This window comes from Stegostoma tigrinum, chromosome 9 (assembly GCF_030684315.1).
Source record: "Stegostoma tigrinum isolate sSteTig4 chromosome 9, sSteTig4.hap1, whole genome shotgun sequence".
NCBI lineage: Eukaryota > Metazoa > Chordata > Chondrichthyes > Orectolobiformes > Stegostomatidae > Stegostoma > Stegostoma tigrinum.
In genome coordinates, this window is record NC_081362.1 from 2434817 (window position 1) to 2459364 (window position 24548).

Sequence of the window (24548 nt, forward strand, 5' to 3'; positions counted from 1 at the left end):
TGAATTTCTTTTGTCAATGGATTTGTTCCTCTCTTCTGGGGCCTGGTAAGAAATCCCTTTCCGACTTCTCACTTTAAACTAAGCCCCATCACTAGGGCCTTGTCAGCTGGCAAGCTGCAATATTAAAGAAACATTTGTTGACAAATAGAGTTCCTGCCACGTTAAAGGGGCCTCCTGTTAACAGGAATGTTTGCTTAAAGGGAACATTTACTTAGGCTCACTCACTCATTCTCAGTCTATCCTGCAATGTTGACTTAATTGGAAAGACTGAAATAACACCACAGGCTTGTGAATATTAAGAAGTCTTCAACTCCTCATAAAATAAATAAACAGCAAAAAAAAACAGCTCATTTATCCTCTTTTTGAAAGGGTTAAGTGTTGTGATTCAGAAGAAGGCCATTCACCCTGTTATGCCTACCCCATTTCTGTTCCTGGTGCTAATCTCCTGCCTTTTCCTCCTATCCTGCCTGACCAAGGTCAGCAATGTTTCTTTTAAACATGTGCCTCTGATCATCTTCCATTGGTCTCAGATTAAAAGCAAAGAGGCAGGGAGCTATACAGCATGGAAACAGATTTCAACTCATCCATGCCCCCTGGATGTTCTAGATAAATCTAGTCCCATTTGCTAACATTTTGACCTATATCCCTCTTAAACCCTTTCTAATCATATATCCCATCCAGCTGGCAGCTCATTTCATCCAATTACCACTCTCTTGCTCCCGCGGTCCTTTTCGACTCTTTCCCTCTCACTGCACACCTATGCCTACTGATTTTTCCCACCCTGGGGAAAATACTTTGTCTATTTACTCTCTCCATGCCCCTCATGATTTTATAAACCTTGATAAGGTTCCTCCAACGCTCCAGGGAAAATAGCTCCAGCCTGTTCAGCCTCTCCCTGTAGCTCCATCCCTGGCAACACCCTTGTTAATCTTTTCTGCACCCTCAGGTTTTATAACCCCCTTCCTATAGCAGGTAGATCAGAATGGAACACAGTATTCCAAAAGTGGCCTGAGCCCATGTCCTGTACAACTGCAACATGACCTCCAACCCCTCTGCTCAATGCACTGATCAATAAAGGCGAGCGTACTAATGCTGCCTTCCCTTTCCTGTCTACCTGGAACTCCACTTTAAAGGAACACTGAATCTGTATTACAAGGTCTCTTTATTCAGCAACACTACCCAGGACCTTACCATTAAGTGTCTAAGTCCTGCCCTGATTTGCCTTTCCAAAATGCAGCATCTCACATTTATCTAAATTAAACTTCATCTGCCACTCCCTAGCCCATTGGCCCATCTGATCAAGGTCCTGTTGCAGTCTGAGGTAATCCTCACTGTCCACTACACCTCCAATTTTGGTGTCATCTGCAAACTTACTAACAATACCCCCTATATTTACATTCAAATCATTTATATAAATGACGAAAAGTAATGGACCCAGCCTGATCCCTGAGGCACACCACTGGTCGCATGCCTTCAGTCTGTAAAGCAACGCTCCAATACAATCCTCTATCTTCTACCCTTGAGCCAATTCTGAATCCAAATGGCTAGTTCTCCCTGTATTCCATGTGATCCAAGCTTGCTAACCAGTCTACTGTGAGGAACTTTGTTGAATGCTTTAATGAATTCCATATAGATCGTGTCCACCACTCTGCCCTCCTCAATCCGCTTTGTTACTCTTTCAAAAAACTCAATCAAGTTAGTGAGACACAATTTCACACACACAAAGCTATGTTGACTGTCCCTAATCAGTCCTTGCCTCTCTGAACACATGCAAGTCCTGTCCATCAGGATTCCCTCCAACAACTTGCCCACCCACTGATGTCAGGCTCAGCAGTCTATAGTTCCCTGACATTTCCTTGCTACCGTTCTTAAACAGTAGCACCATGTTAACCAACCTCCAGTCTTCTGGCACCTCACACATGGCTTTTGATGATACAATTATCTTAGCAAGGGGCCCAGCAATCACCTCCCTAGCTTCCCACAGAGTGCTAGGGTACACCTGATCGGCTCCTGGGGATTTATCCACCTTTATGCATTTTAAAATGTCCATATTACCAAGGAAGAATTGCTGGACATCTTTTTTTAACATGTCGCTATTTTACTTCCCCACGTTCTCTATCTTCCATATATCCTTCTCCACAGTAAACACTAATACAAAATACTCATTTACTATCTCCCCCATTTCCTGTGGTTCCACACATTAGTGATCTTGCTGATCTTTAAGGGACCCTGTTCTCTCTCACGTTACTCTTTTGCCGTTGATGTATTTGTAGAATCTCTTTGGATTCTCCTTAACCCTATCATTCTTATAGACAACTGAGATTTCCTTACAAATTTGATTCTCGATTTCCTGCTGAATGTTGGGAGGTTTATAGTACAGTCCCAATAAGGTGATCATCCCTTTCTTATTTCGCAATCTACAAACCCAGAAAGTAGCCCAGTCTAACTGCTCTTTTTTTTAAAAAAAAACACTTTTTTCTGGGCTAACTTAGTACCTGGGTTTTATATTTCTGAAGTTTAATCAAGACAAAGATCTCAATAATAACATATAATCATAAAAAACTGAATCTACTCAGGATTGTAGATTTACAAAATAAAAACAGTAAGGTTTAAAAAAGCCACTTAGCTGCTTAGCGATTTTTTACTATCCTCCATTTTGGATTACCCAGAGCCCGTCCTGGGAGGTAACAACATTCACGCAGTTTGGTCAAGTTCATTGGCAATGGCCGATTAGTGTATCCAAGTGAAAGACAATGGTGAGTGACATTTATCTGATAAAACATGTTTGAAGGTCTTCGTGATGACAGCGGGAACTTTGAGGAAGACAAACTTACGGTGACAGCTGTCAGTCTCTCTAAGTCAGAGACCTTTTGCTGCTTAAACTGCTGTGACTCATTTCCTGTGCTATTACAAATGGCTTGGAATTGGCCCTTCAGCCCAACTGATCCATGTTGTTTCTACTCCACACCAGCCTCCCGCTGCCCTGTTTTCCTGTCTATGCACCTGTTCCTCCCATCTGTTTATCCAGCTTCCAACTTAAATGGTCAATATTACTCACCTCAGTCTCTCCCTGTTCGACTGAGTTGCACGTTGTCCCCACTCTCTGGGAATAGCACATCCTTCAGACATCTCCTCACCAGAGTTTCTCATCGGGTAGGATCCAGCTGGCCCATTTTCTGTCACGATCCTTAATTCCACGTCGGGCTCGATCTGGTGTGGTCAATGAAAACTACTCAGCTGTTTAAGGAGAAAGGGCTCCTTGTGAACAAGAGTAGGCCATTCGATCTATCAAGCCTGCTTCCCCATTCAATAAGCACATGGCTGGATCTGATTTTAACCATAATTCTACATTCCTGTGTCTTCTCTGAAAATCTTTCATCCCCTTGGTCCTCAAGAGTTTATCAATCTCAGCCTTAAAAGTATTTAAAGATTCTGCATCATTTTGAGGAAATGAATAAAGCCTCTGAACCCTTTGGGAGAAAAACATATTTCCTCATATCCATATTAAATGAGCAACACCTTATTCTTAATTAGTGGCCACAAGGTCTCCCACAAGAGGAAACATCCTTTCCCCTAAAGGCAATCCACTCTTCAAGGTTGTTAAACAGGCTCTAGTTTCTTGTAAGATGGTTACTGTGTACAGGATCTGTTGCTGTGATGGGCATTGGTCCTGAGGCAGTTTGGAGACTTCAAAGTTGGGGCTGTCTCCTTCAAGATCCAAAGCTATTCTCTGCTTGCATCCACACAACATCATTGAACCCCTACAGTGTGAAAACAGTACATGAGATCCAAGCTTGCTAACCAGTCAACTGTGAGGAACCTTGTTGAATGCTTTAATGAATTTCATACAGATCGTGTCTACCACTCTGCCCTCCGCAATCTGCTTTGTTACTCCTTCAAAAAACTCAATCAAGTTCTGATGGGATAGTGTAGGGGAATGGGCTTAGATTAGTTCACAGGTCAGCGCAACATGGAGGGCCAAAGGGCCTGTTCTGCGCTGTGTTGTGTTGTTCCATGTACAAGTTAGTGAGACGCGATTTCCCACACACAAAGCTGTGTGTTCCATACATCCCATGGAGTCCACACTGATCCTCCAAAGAGCTTTCAGAAAAGTAAAAGCTCTTTGGGAAAATGGTTATTCTTGAAAGCAAAAGACAGAGAGCAGGGTGTTTCAGAGTCTGGCGCTGTTATGTGGCCTGTGTGTTCACCGTGCCCAATTGTCTCTGATGTATTGCAGACTCAGCTTGCTCAGGGAATACAATCTTAAGATGTACTTTCAATCACTCTTTCAAAAGTACAAACAATTATTCCCCCAGCTGATGCCCAGTGTTTTCCTGATAGAGATGGGAAAAATCAGCTGGGCAGCTTGTCCAGAGCGAACGTTTCTTAGCTAGTTGCCAGCAGGTGTTCCTCGAACTGCATCAGAACAAACAGGAACATCTCTAAGACGGCCAGTGTTTGAAACAGCCCCAGCAGGGGTCCATAGCAAAACAAGCTGTTATCAGGCAGTTGTGTGTCTTTTAAAAATGCATTCATGGGATGTGAGCATCAATAGTTGAGCTGGCATTTATTACCCATTCCCAGTTGCTGCTTGATTCACTCGGGATGTTTCAACAGGCAATTAAGAGTCAACCACATTGGTTTGGGTCTGGAGTTACATGTAGGCAGACCAGGTAAGGACTGAAGGATTTCAGCAAACCAGGTTGCTTACACTAGACCCTTCATCTAGGCCCGAAACGTCAGCTTTTGTGCCCCTGAGATGCTGCTGGGCCTGCTGTGTTCATCCAGCCTCACATTTCATTATCTTGGATTCTCCAGCATCTGCAGTTCCCATTGTCACTGGTTACACTAGGTTCACTTTGAGCATCTGATCTTCATTGATTTAAACTTCCCCATCTGACATGGTGCAATTCAAACCCACGTTCCACAAAATTTGTCTGGGACTCTGGATTCCTAGTTCAGTGACAGTACCACTGCTACAGGAAACCTTTGGCAAAAAAAATTCCAACATCTGCAGTGAACTTTCAATTAAAGAACCACCAGGTCCACAAAACAAAACGTTCCATAGCTTTTTGCCCCACCGTCTTTCAAAGCTAAAACTCCCTCAGCATATCAAATACAAAGTGATCTTTGTACTAAATTGCAAGTGAGCATCAGGTCCTTTATTAAACCTCCAAATCGTGTGCCTGTAGGCTGCTGCGTCTCCTACACACAGTGACCATGCTACAGGCTGGTTATAAAGCACTTTGGGAGGTCATGGAAGTCACAATATAAGTTTTTTTTTAATTTAAGTGATAATGGAACGCAGACATTTACTACATTTCCGACATTGCTGAGTGCCTGAGTTTAGGAATCCGCGTGAATTTGTCACAGTTGAGGCAGACAAATGGTTAACCTCCTTAACCCCCCACTAATGCTGAAAACAGTACTTTACTGAAGCTGAATACCTGATGGTTAGTAATGTTTAAACAAAAGTGTTCTGGACACAAACGGTGTGACCTCATAAAAGATGTAGATGTAGGGGCTATAGATGTTGATATAGTGGGTACGAATCGACACTGATGGAGCTTCCTCATGAGAACATCTGCTCAACCCTTACCCCCTAACAGGAGAATGATGGACAAATTAAGGAGATTCCTCCAAACGATCATCAAGGGTGTGTTTCTAAACTCCTTTAAACTGGCTATAATAAAGTGCTGGGTTAGCAAGGCAACTGAAAACAACAAGGACTGTGATGCTCCCTCTCTCTCACACGCACACATGCTTGGTTTGTGGGAGCGGGGGTGGGGAGCAGCTTTCTGTCCTGCTTCAAAGCCAAGATTCCTGAGAAGGGGAACGTGCTGCAGCAGTTTATTGTTATCACATGTACCCGCTATGCAGTGAAAAGTGTTGTTTTGTGTGCTCTACCGGCAGATCATACCATACAGAGTGCTTCAGGGTAGCGGAACAGAGCGCAGAGTGCAGTGTTATAGCTGTAGGGAAGGTGGGGAGGGAGAGAGAGATCAGAATTAACGTGTGAGGGGTCCTTTCAAAACAGCGGGGATGAAGCTGTTCTTGAACCTGTTTGTCCATGTGTTCAAACGTTTATATTTTCTGCCCAATGGAAGAAGGTGGAAGAGACTGGGGTGATGTGTCCATTATTCCAATGCGATCAGGACTACCATTGCATGTATCATCATAAGCACAAGGCAGATGGTGCACCTTGGAGGGATTGACCAATATTTTGGAATTAACCCAAACACATTTGGCAGCGAAGGGAAGTAGATGCCCACACTGGCAGTGCGAGACATTCTGTGCTGCCGAAGCCAATCTCATGAGTAGACTGAAGAAGTTACAATTGTGACAACAGCTTCCCTGACTGAGGAGGGAACCTGGAGAGAAACAACACTGCTCCAGTCCCAATGGCCCAGATCCTGTTACTCAGCAAGAAACCTCTCCCTCCAGAAACACCCAGAGGATCACACCCCGATTTCACAGCAACCTCCTGGAGAGATGAGCAGCTTTAATTACAACCAGTTAGCTCTCAGTTTGAAATTGTTAAGGAGCATCATCACAGCAATTTAAGCTCCCCAAGCAAAAAGCACTCAGGCACAATTTGATTCCCTGGGAAATGATGAGATTTCCTTCAAACAGCAGCTGCTTTAAGCAGTAAAGTGAATAATTTTGCACGTTTGATTGAGTATAATCTTACTCTTTGCTTTTAATGACATTTTAATTTGTTGGAAACATTTAGGAGGAGCAAATTGGACATTATGTAACTACCTCTGTCCCAAGAAGTCCTCATTAGATTTAAATAAAACCCTCAAGCCGCCACATAATCTGCTGTGACCAATAGGATGGAAGAACTCCAGCAGGGAAGAGAAATTAGGCTGTTAATCATTTTCAAGATGGGCTGAAGGGCCTTCCACGGAGTTATCAATTTTCTATATTGCTCTGTAACACATTCACTCTAAACTGTACTGAAGATGCTATATTGATCACCAGATGTTTTCTGCATATATTTAGCCCACATGCAGACTTGTCAATAACTTGTATTCATCACAGAACTGCTACAATACTGCAGGAGGCCATTCAGCCCACTGTGCTCTAGTTCAGAATGAATATTTTATTTCATGCCATTGTTCTTGCCCCTCCTTATAACTCTGCACGTTGCTCCTCCTCACTGCTTTCTGAAGGATATGAGTGACCCTGCCAGCACATTCCAGGCCCTAACCACTGGTTGCGTCAGAAAGCTTTTCCTCATGTCACTTTTGCTTCTCTTGCCAATTGCTTTAAGCCATTCTCTATCTTTGCACGAGTTTCTTCCCATCTCCTCTGTCCTGACCCCTCACCAATTTGAATGTTTCTATCAGATCTCTCTCCATTTGAGCTGTCTCTTCTGCAAGGAGCACTCATAACACATTGCACACAATGGACTGACACACACATCATTATAATGTTACTCACAAAGACTATTTTCCATAAGCTGTTTGGTGTTTTGGTCAGTTGCATACTTGATGGGCTGAAGGATCTCTTCTGTACTGTGTGATTCTATGAACATCTCAGGGTACTCTGTGGATCAAGATATACATGCTGCTGTTATAGTTGCATATGTTAAAACAAATTTGCTCTTAAATCACAGCTGGATTTTTCTGCTGTACCTATCACATCCAAGGGATCAATGATTAATTGCTACTTCCTGGAGCTGCAGTTTTAGGCTTCCTATGCCAGTTTGTGTTCCAAAAAGTAAATTTCTACACATTTTAACATCTAATTCATTATTTACCAACCCCCCATCTTTGAAAGTGACAGGCAATTAAGTGTCAGAAATTTGATTTCTAGAGGTTAAGGGTATCAAGGAGTATGACATTGAGATAGGATCAGCCATCATCCTACAGAATGGTACAGCAGCCTTGATGGGCTGAGTGGCCTGCTCCTGCTCTGGGTTTCTATGTTTCTGAGGTAAGAATGGCATTGTGGCAGTTTCCACCTTCTCCATTTCTCCAGCAACAAGATATAAGCTCATTTTTGAAGTTAGATTCACTTTAAATCTTGGTCTCCTGATAACTCCTTTGTAGCTCTGTCAGTTGAGGTGAATTATACCTTTAGCAGGGATTTGTCAGTCCTGGGTCTCTTGAAGATGGGGTGTTGTAAACCTGGTGCAGGGTGTCTGCTCCTTGGTGAGAGCAAAGTAAATAGCTTTTGGATTTTTTAAAAAAATTAGGCAGAAGCATGAGCGGGTGGAGTCAGGCTCAAACAGGCCCTGGGTTTTAGTTTTGTTTTCAGGTGAAGTTGGAATTTTGGAGTTGAAACTGCTAGATACAGCACTCTCTCTTCTGCTAGATTCATTCTCAGTGTTACTTCGCCTGGATCAGAAGAGATAGCAAGTGAGGGAAATCTGTTTTGCTGAATTTGCCTTTGCCAAGGGTGTTTATGAAATGCTGCTTTATTGGACAGTTGGTGTTTAGTAGTTAAATAATGTATTATTTTGTTAGGTATTTCTATAGAGTTAAAGTTATGCCAATTCTTTCACCTGTGGTGTAAGAATGAAGTGTGCTCTGCTTAAAGCTAAGGAGTGTGACCCATCGTCTTGCACAGGAACACAGCACCTTACACTTGCCTTTAAACAAGATAAGAGCTGGGGGTCTAAGCTTTCTCCTTGATATGTTTCAGAGGGTTTTGTCTGGTCCATGACATAATTATCCTTCCTAAAAAAAAACTGTTGTTTGACCTGACCTCCAAATAAGCAACATTAGCGGAGTTAAGAGTTATTCTTACTTTGGATGTGGACAGCGCTTTGTTGCCCATCCCTAATTGCCCCTTGAACTGAGGGATCGGCCTTAGCATTTGAATAGGGCCTGGAGTCATGTAGAGGGCAGGATGGCAGATTTCTGGCAGCCCCACCCAGGGGAATGACCCTGGAGAGACATTGAAAGGGTTGGGGGAGGTATTGGGGAAGTTTGCGTTTCTCACAAACACACGGGATATCATCTGGGAATCTTGCTGAAAGTCAGTTTGATACGGTGTCAGGAGCAGGAACCTGATTAGAAGGATGCAAACATGGAATTGCTTGGAAGACTGACATGGATTTAAGAGACTGCAATGACATTCTGACACGGGGGTGGGGATGCTTGGAGGATAGGGACCTCTGGGATGGGACAATGGTCCGCAGGGTCGGGGACTCACAGGTTGGTTTTCCCTTGAGGAAGTGAGTGGTGGCAGTGATTTAGAGGAGATAGCAAATGAAGAGAGAGAACTTGAGCAGCAGCAAACATGGCAGTCAGGAATGTGCATTTAGTGGGAGCTTGAAGGGAACCGACGTAGGTTCCATCATTCAGTAAAGGTCACGGCTGTTCTGACTACTTGACATTCCCATCTCCTCCAGATAAACCTTTCACTTCTTGGCTTAACAAGAACCTATCACCTGAGCTCCCTGCCTCAGGATTCCACCTCCCACAAACTTGAGGTCAATCTAAAGTCTGCTGTCCAGTGCCCTGACCAAACACTCTGCACCTACCCATTACTAACTTCCTTGACTTTAAAATTTGCACTTGCATTTGCAAATACTTCCATTAGCTCACCCCTGCACATCTCTCTAATCTCCTCCAGTGCTGCAACTCTGACAACTACGTATTCCTCAGTTCTGGTATCGTGCATATCTTTGAATTTAATAACTTTACCATCGATGGCCATGTGCCAGCTGCTGGGGTCTCCTGAAGTAATTCCCTCTGAAACCTGTCTGCTCCTTTATCCTCTTTAAATCCTCTCGTTATCACCTACAACTTACAATGAAATTTTGGTCACCTGACCTAAAATTAAATGCACCTCGACATCAGTTTTTGTTCTGAAATGCTCCCAGGAAGTATATTGAGCTATTTGTTTACACTGAAGGTATTTTACAAATACAAGTTGTTTCAGAGATAGTCGGAACTGTAGATGCTGGAGAATCTGAGATAACAAGGTGTAGAGCTGGTAGAACACAGCAGACCAAGCAGCATCAGAAGAGCAGGAAGGCTGACATTTTGGGTCTGGACCCTTCTTCAGAGGCCGCTTGGCCTGCTGTGTTCATCCAGCTCTACACCTTGTTATCTCTTACACAAATATAAGTTGTTGTTGAACATGGGTGAGGGACTTGGGGACAGGAAACTAACAGGAACCTGCAGGAGGAACAGCTCAAAGTGATACGAAGGTGTTCCTCAATGACAGAACCATTGCTCAATTCCACTTCTTCGCCTTCTGAGAAGATCCCTTCGAAGCTGGAGCAGAAATCCCTAGAGAAGGCTAGACCCATGCCCTCCACTTCACTGAAATACACAAGAACCAGGGGACTGGCTTAGCTATTGACATCCACAACCCAAACACTAACTAAACACATGGACTTTACAGCAGGGAAATGCAAAATGTCCACAACCAAAAACAAAACAAAGATGACTGCACATTCCAGGAACAAGCCCTTACAACATGTACACTAGTTTTTGAGGCATTTTTAGTCATTTGGCAGCATCTGTGGAGAGAAATCAGACTTAACCTTTCAGATTGAATGACAAGGAAGGTCTGAAGGGTCACTGAACCAGAAACGTTAACTCTGCTTTCTCTCCACAGATGCTGCCAGACTTGTTGTGCTTTTCCAGCAACTTCTGTTTTTGTTTCTGATTTACAACATCTGCAGCTCTTTCGGTTTTTAGTTTGTCATTTGATTGTTTCACCTTTTGCTAAACTGAAAGAAAGTCACAATACACATCTGCCGATTTACTGATGAAATGCAACAATAGAATGTGTGGTATTACAAAAGGCAAGGTACGCTTTGTTTCAAAGAATTGATTGCCCCTGGTTTTACTTGCAGCATTCGCCAGGGGATCCTGTCTTGTTTGTAAGTTGTCAGAGCATTGGCTGTGACTCTTTCTAACTGACCTGTTCAGTGGCTGTTACACACCTCTGGGCAGGAGTGTGGTGGGCTGGAGGATCACTTGGGAAGAATGACCAACGGGGAGATGAAGAGTAAGTGTTTTGGTCTTTACTGAGAGAGTGGTTGGGGGAGTGGCCATCACTCATCAAGCCCAGTGGATCCACGCTACAACCCTGCCATTGTTTGAGTCCAAAGTAAAACAGGGATTCCCAAAGCTGCAGACAACACTGATGACTGCCTGTCCAAACTCATTGCTCCGATGGTGACACAGCATGAAACAAAACGGGCTCCAGATCATGACCGTACAATAACGAACTTGTTAGCACCTCTTGTTGAAGAAGTTTCCCAATTCACCATCCACAACAGTTTTAACGTCAATGTTCTTTTCATTTTATTGTCATTGGATCTGCCAAGGTACATAGTTAAGATACAACATGGAAGTAGCAGAATTATGCACTGGTCAGGCCATTATGTTGTAGTTTTGATAACGATGTTTTTGTATTTACATAGTACTGGAAAGCAAGGATTACATCATACACATTAGAAACAATAAAAAAAATAGAAGAACTAAAATGTACATCATACACTTGATATATTTTTTTTACACAGAGGTAAAAATGCTTATTGTAAAAAAACTAATAATTGATACAAGAGTTTTTTTTAGTTACAGAAGAGACAATAGTGCAGGCACTTTCGTTCATCCATTAAGGTGTGCAATGGTTGAAGACTGTGCACCAACAGCTTTTGGTTAACTTTCTTACCACAGATACAAAAATAAATTTGATTTGTCTCCCCTTCCACCTCAGACTACTGCCTTGTACTGTTAGGAGCCCACTGTAAAGACTCAACACCAGTGCGGGTGAACTACGTACAAGAGAAGTGCCTTGGCTGTGGCTCCCTGTTAACTGCTCCCATCATTTTACAGATTTGCAGTATTTGTGGCAAGAAGTGCCTACATATGTGGATTACGGTGGACGTGGGCAATATCGGGAGCCTCGGCGGAAATAGATTCAGAGGCACCATAACCAACATTGTGCCAGTGAACTGCTGGGTTACTGCAGGATCTCAAAAAGGTTTAGTGTCAATTCAAGCCTGTGTTTTGTGCTTTGTGTCCCAATGCAGTCAAGATCTCACAGTGATCTCAAGAGAAGTAAAATCACAATTTGAAAATCTGTGGGCATTCGATGCTGGGCGAAAGTTGCATTTGGAAATATGTCCGCTAGAGAATTCAGCTCAATGTTATAATGCTTTTTACACCGTGATACTGGTGGGTTAACGTCCAGTTAATTTAATGCATTTCACTTGCTCCACACTGACATCAAACGGCGACCCTGCCAAATGAAAATTAGCAGCAAGGCTTGTAACTTGCTTTTCTTCCTCAGAAAGTCTCTTGTCTGTGCATTGGAAGCCTTCAAATCACTTAAATAAAAAAAATGTGACAGCTCAGGTAGTGGGAAAATAATGCAATGGGTAATGCTTTCATGAGAGAGTGGGTAGGGGTAGGGGGTATTCTGCTCGATCAAACATCCCCAACGTGCAGCTCTCGGTGCTCTGTGGAAAGGAAGCGGACTGATGTTACGGTGCAACAGAGGAAAGTGGGGGTGTTAAGGATGTCGAATGGACCGGCAATTAACTCGCAGAGGGACAGCACGAAAGAGATGTCAGTTCCAACAGACCAGTTCCTCAAAGCTGCCTTCAAATAAGGGGTTGGATTGTACAACGCAGCAAGGCTAAAATGAAAAACTACCACTTTTCAAATAAATTAAAACAAAAAAAAGGCTACTCCCTGTGCTGTGTTATAAAAATAGTCTTTCAAAGCTTAAGCTTTCTAATGGAGGGTTTTGTTCAATCCCCTTAGTGACCTGAGCTATTAAGATTTGGAAGGAAAGTCTTTCCCTCCACCGTCTATAGCCAGTGTGTGACCACATGACACACCAGGTAAGGCCTCAATAATTCCCATCTTCTAGGACACTTTGTGTTTTCGATCTTTTTCTTTTAAAAAAAACTAACTTGGACCTGCCAGGACTCACCACCCCGTCACCCCAGTCCCTGGAGGCTGTACCTTGTGCACAGCTCATAGTGCACTTGGTCACTTTTAATACCTGGTCCACTCTGTCTCTGAAGCTGAACAATGCCCGGGACTCAGACCCTGCAAAAGGGTAAGAGGTTGGCAAACTGGGTCTATAGACACAGACCACCAGAATGGAAGCAGCTCATTTTCTCCCCACCCTGTCTGTAGTGATCTAACACTGTGTTCCCTCTCATTGCAGATGGCTATATCGATGTGTAAATATAGAGCAGGCAGTTTGGAGTTTAGTTAGATAGTGTAATCTGACAAACTTTAGTGTATTGACAACTTTTTTTTGTTAAAACAATGAGAACTTGCTTCAAGGGCCCAAATAAATAGAAAAATTTACTTAAAATAAAATCCATAATTTTACATTAAAACCAATTTAAATGTTCACCAATGTAGGACTGATGCTTAAAAAAACTGTGGGGCAACGTATTTAAGGCTTGGTAACTGTATGAAATCTGAGGTGAAGTTTAATTATTTTGTAACTTTGCTCAGGAGGGCAATGCCCACAGTGATGAAGCAAAGAGCGTTTGTTGAATAAGTAACTGAGGTGCATTTAACAAACAGCATTATTTTGGCTTCATACAGTAACAGCAGTACTGTGCTGTGGTATGTGTTACCAGTACGGCCCCTTAAACAAGGTCAGAGAGGGTTCCTGACTACAGGTTAAGTGTCTCTGGTGATTAAGCAGGAACAATTCATGCCAATCTCCTCACTGAGTGCTGCATTCAGTTGGCAGTTCACACAATTGCACTGTGGCCAGCGATTTCCCCCCACCCCTCCCCAAATAGTCACCTTGAAAACATTATTCAGTCTCAGTCTCTTACAATTAAAAAAAATTATAAACATGAGACATTCTGTTAACATATATATATATATATAAAATATATATATACACACACACACACACACACACACACGCGCGCGCGCGCGCGCGCGCGCGCGCACACACATATATTCATTCATAGAAAAGTCAGTTATTACAGTCAGCTCCATGTAACGTTTGCAGAATAGATACAGCCTTGGTGTTTCTCAATGTTACAGGACCCAGGTTATTGGAGGAGTCACTTCCCCAGTTTACTGTTGCTGATAGTAACTGCATCGATAATGCTTCAGAACTAAATGTGCTTCATTAACTGATGGCGGCTTGAGGAAAAGACACAGTACAAGTCACCCGACTGCTTTGTGTTTCCCACCACAACATCTACACATCACACCACATTTGTAGCATGCGCGAAGAGGCAGGTAACAGCACATACAGGGAGCTAAGAAGGATAAGGCTATCAAAGCTAGCCAACGGAGGCAGAACTTTTCATCGTTGGTGTCACAAGAACAAGGGTCTGAGTAGTCTCCTTCCGGATCGGACATGCAGTGATACAGCATACTGTCTGCACACCACATACAGCTCACACGACGGATACAGGCTCGAATGGGATCTGGAGCATCCTGGCACTGCCCACGGCCATTCTCCTCATGGTTAAACATGTCCCGGCAGTAGACACAGCGAGACCGTTCACCGTCGTCTATCCTTCTCCGGAATTTCGATTTCGACGGCACGGGCTGAGACTTTACGACGCTGCTTTTCACATCTTTGCAAAGCCCAAAGTCAGAGTTTTTTACGTAAGGGTAATTGTAGTCATGCTTTGAAGCGTCGCTTTTGTCAAAATGCACATAGGAGTCCATCTCAGCACGCTCATTATACTTTGGCCGGACAGCTGCGTATCTGTAGTCCTCATACCTCTCTCTTAACCAGGTTTTCTCCCTAGGGTTAATCCGGACAATTTCCTCATCGTCATCACGAAAACTGACGTGACGCTGTTTCGGTATGGACTAAAACATAAGAAAGAAATACGTTAATTTGTTTTCTTCTAAACTTTGTTGTGAAATGTTTTAAAAGTTACACCACAGGAGAGAGTAGTACATGCCAACATAACATCAGGAACATTCAGCAAGTTAGAATGAACAACCTCTCCCACTAACTGCGCTTTCCAGTGCACTCAGAAGTGACTGTGTACAAGCTGCCGATTGTGAGCTGACATGATGCCTGGAGGTTGCTGGCCATGGACCGTGCTTACTGCAGACAAAACGCAACATAACTCTCTCAGGAGGGTCTGTCTCCATGCAGTATGGCTCTGTTCTTTTAAGAAAAAAGCTGCAGCTGGTCGCCATGGGGGGAGGCGAGGAGATTTGGCACAGAATGATGCCGTCCTCATCACATTTACTTAGCGCATGTAAATTGTCAAGGCCAAGTGAGCTTGAGGTGATTGGTTTGTGATTTTGTCTGTAGAGGGGACATTCCTTGGCAATGTGCAGAACTGTCGGTCCCTCTGCAAGTCCATAAAAGGTTTATCCTGAAGCCCCACTGATGGAAGTTGGCTGAACAGGGGCAGGGGCTTGTCTTGATCCTATTTAGCAAGGCCCACTCTTGTGTTCAAAACCTGCCATTTGAAAGACAGTGTTTGTCACAAAGTACTTGTTGGTAACTTCCTGTGATTCCTCGTCTTTGATCCAAAGCACATTTTCTGGGAGATCTTGCTCAGGAACGTTGCTCCCACACCAAAATTGTGAATAAAAACCGTCACATCTGCAGTTGTGACATTTGTAGTGAAAACAGCAGCACACAGCTTTCGTTCACAGCAAACAGACCAAGCATTTACTGTTTGTAATCAACTGCACTGAACACATCGCTAATGGAAATATAACTCGATAACATTTCAGTCAGTGCATGTTTTGAAGGTGCAATAATAAAACAGAAACTGAACCATCCCATAACATACACCGGTTCCCGTAAAAAACACACACCTGCTCCTTCTGGTGCTCATTTCTTCTTGACATTGTGTCTTTGAGTGGGCCACATATAAACCAAGTTCAAATTGAAACATCACACTCGTAAAAAGATGTCAAAAAATTCGAGACTAGTCCCCTTCTAAACGAGTCGAGTGTGATGAGGATATAATAAATTTCATTTCAATAGGTCAGACAGGAGCATGCATCGCTGCCTGCATTTCATGTGCCTCACACTCCAGTGTTTACAGCACCCACAGATGGAGACCGTTCGGCCCACTGTGTCCGTGTTGGTTAACAAAAATCTGACTACACTAATCCAATTTTCCAGCTTTTGGCCCATATCCTGCAGGCTCTGGCGCAGTAAGTGAATATCTAAATTCTGCTTAAATGTTACTCAGCCTGCCTCTCAGGCATTGAGTTCCAGCTTCCCACACCATCCTTTGGGTGAAAACATTTCTGTTCAAATCTTGCGTCAACCTTACTCTCTGCCCACTGGTTACTGGTCCTCTACCTTTGGAAAATCTGCCTTCCTATCGGCCCTATCTATGCCCCTCATAATCTTACACACCTCTATCAAGGCCCCTCTTGACTCTCACTGCTCCAAGGAAAACAACCCCAGTCCATCCGATCCTTCCTGATAGCTCAGAGCCTCCAGGCAGGCAACATCCTGGTAAATCTCCTCTGCACTCTCTCTAGTACAATCATGTCCATCTTGTAAGGATGTGACCAGAACTATACAAAGTACTCCCATTGTACCTAACCAATGTTTTATACAGTTCCAGCATAATTTCCCAGCTCTTGTATTCTACACCTCAGCCAAAAAGCCAAGTATAGCATCTTAATCACCTTTATCTACCTTCCCTGCTACATTCAGGGATCTGTGGATATGGACACAAAGATCCCTCTGATCTACTGTATTTCCAATGTTCCTACCATTCAGAGTGTAATCTCTTGATCACCAATATCCCTTTACCTTCTTATCCACAAGAGCTACATCTAATTCCTTCTTGAAAACACAATGTTTTGGCCTCAACTGCTTTCTGTGGTAGTGAATTCCACAGACTCCCAATCTCTGGTGAAGACATTTCTCCTCATCTCAGTATTAAAATGTTTACCCCTTATCCGTAACCTATGACCCCTCGTTCTAGCCTCCCCCACCATCAGGAACACCTTCTTGCATCTAACCTGTTTAGGCCCGTTAAGAATTTTAAAGATTTCCATGAGATTCCCCCTCATTCTTCTAAATCTCAGCAAATATAATCCCAAACAATTTGATTTCTCCTCATAAACCAGTCCTATCATCCCAAGAATCAGTCCAGTAAACCTTTGCTGCATTTCCTCTTTTGTAAGAACATCCTTCCTCAGATAAGACAACCAAAACTACACAAATTTTCCTGGTGTGGCCTAACCATCACCTTCCACCCATTACTGCAGCAGCCTTACGTTCTATCAGCCAGGATCTACCAGAGGGATTTGAAGTGTTTAAATAAGCAGGTTAATTTGTTCTTATGAGGAGTCATTCTTTGCAAATAAAACCTCAAATATTCTGTTTTGGTAGATTACACTATTTTTAAAAAATGTCTAGAATGAAAAGGGAAGCTGAATGAGGAAGTAGTTGATCGGGCTGCGTCATGCAGAGCCTACATCCCTCCTGAATTCGGTGATCTCTCTCTGGGAACCTATCCAATCACAGCTGGCAATTGGCAGGATGGCTACTGATTGGTTACAGGATAATCAGGAGCCGAAATTCCTCCCAATTCTTCTACATTGCCATAAAAATTTTATCATCGTTATATTTGAAATCTGGATTTTTATAATAGTGGTGGCAGGTCAATGCAGGTTAGTGAAGTGAAAAAAATACATTCTACAAGTGACCTTAATCCAGGATTTATGAGAAAGCAAGAGACTGCAGAACCCTGAGGCGTTAGTGGAGAGATGTTTATCCTGTTTACTTTATGACAGGTAGGTCGAGTATATTTAAGGCCACTTTTCAATTTAGTTCTGGAGAATCAGACATTGAGTTCAGAAGCAGGTTTTACAGTTCAGAAAAGCCCAGGGTTGGGGTCAGAAGCACACGTTAGATTCTCTTCTAGCAGTTCAGAACTGTACATGGACACAGTCACTTCAGCAGAACAGTCCATTTCATGAAGCTTCCAAGCCAGGGGAGTAGAAAAAATTCATGAGTTATCAGAATGGAGAAAGTTTAGGCTCTCAGATTTGTGAAAAGTTCATGTCAGTGCACTTGGGAAGGAATGAAATTGTCTCAACCGACAATGAGAAAAAAACTAAGAATTCAATTACATAGAAATGTAAAGAGCTATGTTAGGGGTTGTAATTTCTCGGAACACAAGTCTCTCACGCACAGTGTTGGAAAATAGGTTGAAACTCTGGTTTGCTGCTTGTGCTAGAACTTTTCTAACTAATACATATGGTTTGTTTGCTTTTCTTTATTTTGTGTAATAAACTTATGCCTTGCTGTCAAAGAATATCTACAGCCTTGTGGCAATATGTTTCAGAGACTAACCACTAACTAAAAACAGTTAACATATGATTTATCAAGCCAGGTTTCTGGACTCTGATTGGTTCAGTGTTACCATCAGTTGGGATCATAATAACATGGAATGAGATACATTTTGCAATGAAGCAATCCCAACATGGCTCATATTACAGCTGAAGACCTGCCAATGCTTTAGTCACTCAGTCTGCTCTGGGTCACACTAACAGAAAAGCCCTATGTCTCTCAGTTACTTAGTGATGAGTGCTGGCTAAGGTTGGCCAGGAATAGCTTTCAAATCACACTGTATCCCAAAACCCTTCAACCAGGTGGAAGAATATTCCCTGGAAAAGGTGAACTCTGTTCTTCCTGGTTTGGGAAGATTGCAAACCTTGGATATCACAGTCCACAGAAAATGGGTTTGGTTAAAGGGAAGGTTTAGTATTTTTTACTTCAAGGTGAACAAAGTTTGTTTGTTTCTTGTCCTGGAACAAAAATGACATAACAGGTACATGAATAGGAAAGGTTTACAGTGATATGGGCCAAATGCAGGTGAATGGGACTAGTTCAGTATAGGAAACTTGGTCAATATTGGCAAGTTGGGCCGTAGGGTCTGTTTCAGTGCTGTATGACTCGGTGTTTCTATCCTATAATGTCCCAAGAACCTTGCAGCACAGTGGGAAGTGCTTAGCCCAGTGAGTCAGTGAAGGGTCCTTTTAAAGCTGTTCAGTTAATCTCAATCCCACACCCTACCAAATTATAACAATCACATTTCCAAAGTACATTACTAACGCTAACCTGCTTTAGGATGTCCAAAGTTGTGAGAGGTGCTGTACAGAAGTCTCTCTCTGAGAAACTCTGGTTCAGGTATTTCTCCTATCCTCTTTTGATAGTTTCCATTTCTGGGGAATGTGTTCTCACTTTGCCCCTTCAGGCTATTTACTTGTCTTGTATCACAGCGATCCACTGAAGACAAACCAATTCTCAGGTCCCCCCGTTATTACACACATCACAAAAACGAGAACCACTGAAACTATGAAACAGAAGCCAATTTCGACAGGTTCCTGACACTAACCTGTGATGCAAAATCATGTGGAATAGATTTGTCCTTTTCCCCAGTTTGACAAACCATTTAAAGAGCTACTCCTGAATAAGTGAATGTTCCAGGAACTGGTGGTGAGATCTTGCTTAGTGTGTCACAGTACGAGCTGCTTTAGCTGTCACTTTGGGGGGAAAAATACAGCTTCGGAATGAAACAGTGACTCCTTTTGATTATAAATCACCAAGAACAAAGTTGAAGAAAGCACAAATCGAACTGGCAGGCAGCAGGACTGGGGAGGGTGTCTCTCAGTATAAATATGATTGAATTATGGCTACTGGCCGCATTCTAGACCTGACACCGTTTAAAATGTTCTTCAACTCACTCTCTCAGTGGAGCTCCTATCTGACCTCCAAAAGACAGGTAAATATTTGTCATGCTAAAACATCTTTGTGCGATGTATTTTGCTGGGATTTCTTTCCTCCCCTAGGGCTCCCAGCTAATGGATAGCTCACTGTCTAGAGTTGCTAAACAGACCCAGTGTAATCCAGTGCATCTTACCTGCTCCAGGCGACAGTGGTCGGGACTGTAGTGATCATGAGCATAACCCAGGGTACAGAGAGCACGCTGAGGGTCACTGACTGCTGTACTGAGTGCTCGGACCACCTGCTCCTTCCTGTTCGATGAGTTTGATGAGCTATCTGTAGCCGCCTACAGAAAGAAAGAGAGAGAGAGAGAGAGAGAGAGAGAGAGAGATCAAAGACAGCACAAATAGCAAGTCAGCAGGTAGTTCAGTTGGTAATTCAGTAATAACTCACATCAACCCCACAACCAATACTTCCGAATGGATCTGTCCTACAGATGATGAAAAGATTATGTGGCATTTAACAACTGGCTATTGTGTTCAAACCCACATTAGGATCCTGAGTCATATTCCTAAAGATATACACCACAGTTTTAACTGAAGGTTGAAACAGTATCAGGCGATTACCAATTTATTTAACTCTTCGCTCGCCAGAATAATACTCCCCAACCTGCAGCAAGCACGATCCCCAGGAAGACCCCAGCCATTTTCACAGACTTCACAACCAGCAGAACGATGTTCTCCTTCAGACAAGAGAGAGTGTCACAAGCCAGCCTTTGGAATGGGGATCTGGACAGTAACAAAATCTCTCAGCTCTAACACGGATTTGAAGCACAGGTTTGATGGTGAATTTTACAACTCTGACTAAATACAGGGAGCTGATGTTTGAAGCAGATGAGAAACAGTGATCCTCGCTCTCCTGGATAGCTCCAACCCAAAACTGTATCTGCCCAAGATACTCAACAAATTGCACCACTTTCCAGAGGCTGTTCTTATCAATTTCTGCAATCTCTAGCATATGGTCCACATAAAAACAAGTTTATTATATTCCAGTAAAAATATTTCTGTGACAAACACTTTCACATACATTCAGACAGAATTTCCCCTATTCAGCACTGTCCTTAGAGGGAAATGGTGTTCTCTCACTCACTCGCAACCCCAACACACACACACACACACACACACCACCCCCTCCCCCGTCACCCACCCCCACGCACGCCACCCCCTCCCCCATCACCCACCCGCGCACACACACACCACCCCCTCCCCCGGCACCCACCCACACGCGCACGCCACCCCCTCCATGTCACCCACCCGCACCCACCCACACACGCCACCCCCTCCCCCGTCACCCACCCACACACGCCACCCCCTCCCCCGTCACCCACCCGCACGCCACTCCCTCCCCCGTCACCCACCCCCACACCATCCCTCTGTCACTACCCGCCCCCACACACACATCCTCCCCCACCAGAGGTTCAGATCCCGAGCTGACAATCACAGTGCTGCACGGTCCTGAGGAGGGGGAATGGTTAACCCTAAACTGACAGATCACCAGAATAGATAAAAGCATGTTCCACAGAGGTTTATTTTCCCCAGTTGTAACCCAGCCGATTCACTCTTATTGGATAGTGAGAGAAAGACACAAGAGCCACGCTGAAACAACTTGTCTCCAGCAACAGGAATGTCATTACTTTAAAAAAAACAAGCAGGATGTGATTGCATTCCAGTAATCTTTAATTACAGCTGTCTGCCTGGGTAACCAACATCGGGGGCAGGGGCGGGGGCGGGTGGGTTCGGAATGCTAAATTGGGCCTACAAACTGAGACCTGGGATAAAGACAGAGACAGAGAGAGACAGAGAGAGAGACTGCACACAGCCTGTGAAGAGGAGGTAGAGGTAGAGGAAGTCACAGCAAGTTAACACACACTCCGGTATCTGTCTCCCTCATGACCCACGTTGACACAGGAAAACCACTGTAGACAGGCAGTTAGCTGGTGAGCACAGTTCGCCTGGAACAGCAGACAGGCCACAGGCCAGAGAACATTATAGCGCAGCACAGGTCCTTCGGCCCTCGATGTTGCACTGACCTGTGAAGACAATCTGAAGCCCATATAACCTACACTATTCCATTATCATCCATATGTTTATCCAATGACCATTTAAATGCCCTTAAAGTTAGCAAGTCTACTACTGTTGCAGGCAGGGCATTCCATGCCCTTACTACTCTGAGTAAAGAACCTACCTCTGACATCTGTCCCATGTCTATCACCCCTCAATTCACAGCTATGTCCCCTTGGACTAGCCATCACCATCCGAGGAAACAAGCTCTCACTGCCCACCCTATCTAATCCTCTGATCATCTTGTATGTCTGCATTAAGGTGCCTCTTATCCTTCTCTTGAACGAAAACAGCCTCAAGTTCCTCAGCTTTTCTTCATAAGGCCTTCCCTTTATACCAGGCAACATCCTGGTAAATCTCCTCTGCACCTTTTCCAAAACTTCCACATCCTTCCTATAACGCAGTACTAGAACTGTACGCAATACTCCAAGTGCAGCCGCACCAGAGTTTTGTACAGCTGTAACATGACCTCATGGCTCCGAAACTCAATCCCTCTACCAATAAAACCTAACACACTGCACGCCCTCTTAACAACCCTATCAACCTGGGTGGCAACTTTCAGGGATCTATGTACATGGACACCGAGATCTCTCTCCTCATCTACACTACCAAGAATCTTACCATTAGCCCAGTACTCTGTATTCCTGTTACTCCTTCCAAAGTGAATCACCTCACACTTTTCTGCATTAAACTCCATTTACCACCTCTCAGCCCAGCTCTGCATCTTGTCTATGTCCCTCTGTAACCTGCAACATCCTTCCGCACTATCCACAACTCCACTGACTTTAGTGTCATCTGCAAATTTCCTTCATCCTTCTACGCCCTCATCCAGGTCATTTATAAAAATGACAAACAGCAGTGGCCCCAAAGCAGATCCTTGCAGTACACCACTAGTAACTGGTCTCCAAGATGAACATTTCCCATCAACCACCACCCTCTGTCTCCTTACAGCAAGCCAATTTGTGATCCAAACCGCTAAATCCCCCTAATCCCATGCCTCCGTATTTTATGCAATAGCCTACCGTGGGAAACTTCATCAAACACTTTCATGAAATCCATATACACCACATCAACCGCTTTACCCTCATCCACCTGTTTGGTCGCCTTCTCAAAGAACTCAATAAGGTTTGTGAGGCACAACCTACCCTTCACAAAGCCGTGCTGACTATCCCTAATCAATTTATTCTTTTCTAGATGATTATAAATCCTATCTCTTATAATCCTTTCCAACAATTTACCCACAACCAAAGTAAGGCTCATTGGCCTGTAATTACCAGGACTGTCCCTCCTCCCCTTCTTGAACAAGGGGACAACATTTGCTATCCTCTAGTTTTCTGGCACTATTCCTGTAGACAATGATGACATAAAGATTAAAGCCAAAGGCTTTGCAATCTCCTCCCTAGCCTCCCAGAGAATCCTAGGATACATCTCATCCGGCCCCAGGGACTTATCTATTTTCACACCTTCCAGAATTGCTAACACCTCCTCTTTGTGAACCTCAATCCCGTCTAGTTTAATAACCTGTATCTCAGTATTCTCCTCGACAACACTGTCTTTTTCCTATGTGAATACTGACGTAAAATATTCATTTAGCACTTCTATCTCTTCAGACTCCATGCACAACTTCCCACTACTGTCCCTGGCTGGCCCTAATCTTACTCTAGTCATTCTTTTTATTCCTGACATACCTGTAGAAAGCTTTAGGGTTTTCCTTGATCCTACCTGCCATAGATTTCTCATATCCCCTCCTCGCTCCTCTTAGCTCCTTCCTAGCTAACTTGTAACTCTCAAGCGCCCTAATTGAGTTTTCACGCCTCATCTTTACATAAGCCTCCTTCTTCCTCTTGACAAGAGATTCAACTTCTTTAGTAAACCAGGTTCCCTCGCTCGACCACTTCCTCCCTGCCTGACAGGTACATACTTATCAAGGACATGCAGCAGCTGTTCCTTAAACAAGCTCCACATTTCAATGGTGTACAGTCCCTGCAGTTTCCGTCCCATACTATACGTCTCAAATCTTCCTAATCGCCTCATAATTGCCTTTGCCCCAGCTATAACTCTTGCCCTGCGGTATACACCTATCCCTTTCCATCGCTAAAGTAAACGTAACCAAATTGTGGTCACTATGACCAAACTGCTCACCTACCTCCAAATCTAACACCTGGCCGGGTTCATTACCCAATACTAGATCCAGTGTGGCCTCGCCTCTTGTTGGCCTATCGACATACTGTGTCAGGGAACCCTCCTGCACACACTGGACAAAAGTATTCGAACTATAGCGTTTCCAGTCAATATTTGGAAAGTTAAAGTCCCCCATTAACAACTACCCTGTTACTTTCGCTCCTATCCAGAATCATCTTTGCAATCCTTTCCTCTACATCTCTGGAACTTTTCGGAGGCCTATAGAAAACTCCCAACAGGGTGACCTCTCCATTCCTGTTTCTAACCTTAGCCCATATTACCTCAGTAGATGAGTCCTCATCAAACGTCCTTTCTGCCACCATAATACTGTCCTTGACTAACAATGCCACACCTCCCCCTCTTATACCACCCTTCCTGATCTTACTGAAACATCTAAACCCCAGAACCTGCAACAACCATTCCTGTCCCTGCTCTATCCATGTCTCCGAAATGGCCACAACATTGAAGTCCCAGGTACCAACCCATGCTGCAAGTTCACCCACCTTATTCCGGACGCTCCTGGCATTGAAGTAGACACACTTCAAACCATCTTCCTGACTGCCAGTACACTCCTGTGACCTTGAAACCTTATTCATGAGCTCA

General features: G+C 43.7%; 1 protein-coding gene across 2 annotated transcripts in view; it reads right to left on the bottom strand.

Annotated features, from left to right (window-relative positions):
- Nucleotides 1-11263: 11263 nt before the first annotated feature.
- The window catches only part of LOC125454957 (sprouty-related, EVH1 domain-containing protein 2), a 131373-nt gene continuing 118088 nt past the window's right edge, over nt 11264-24548 (bottom strand). For both annotated transcript variants that reach the window (XM_048536346.2, XM_048536349.2), the window contains exons 5-6: nt 19841-19990; nt 11264-14789 (exon numbers count right to left, since the gene is read on the bottom strand). In XM_048536346.2, the coding sequence (XP_048392303.1) occupies nt 14130-14789; nt 19841-19990 (810 nt within the window). In that variant the 3' untranslated portion in view covers nt 11264-14129. The remainder of the gene's footprint in view (nt 14790-19840; nt 19991-24548) is intronic.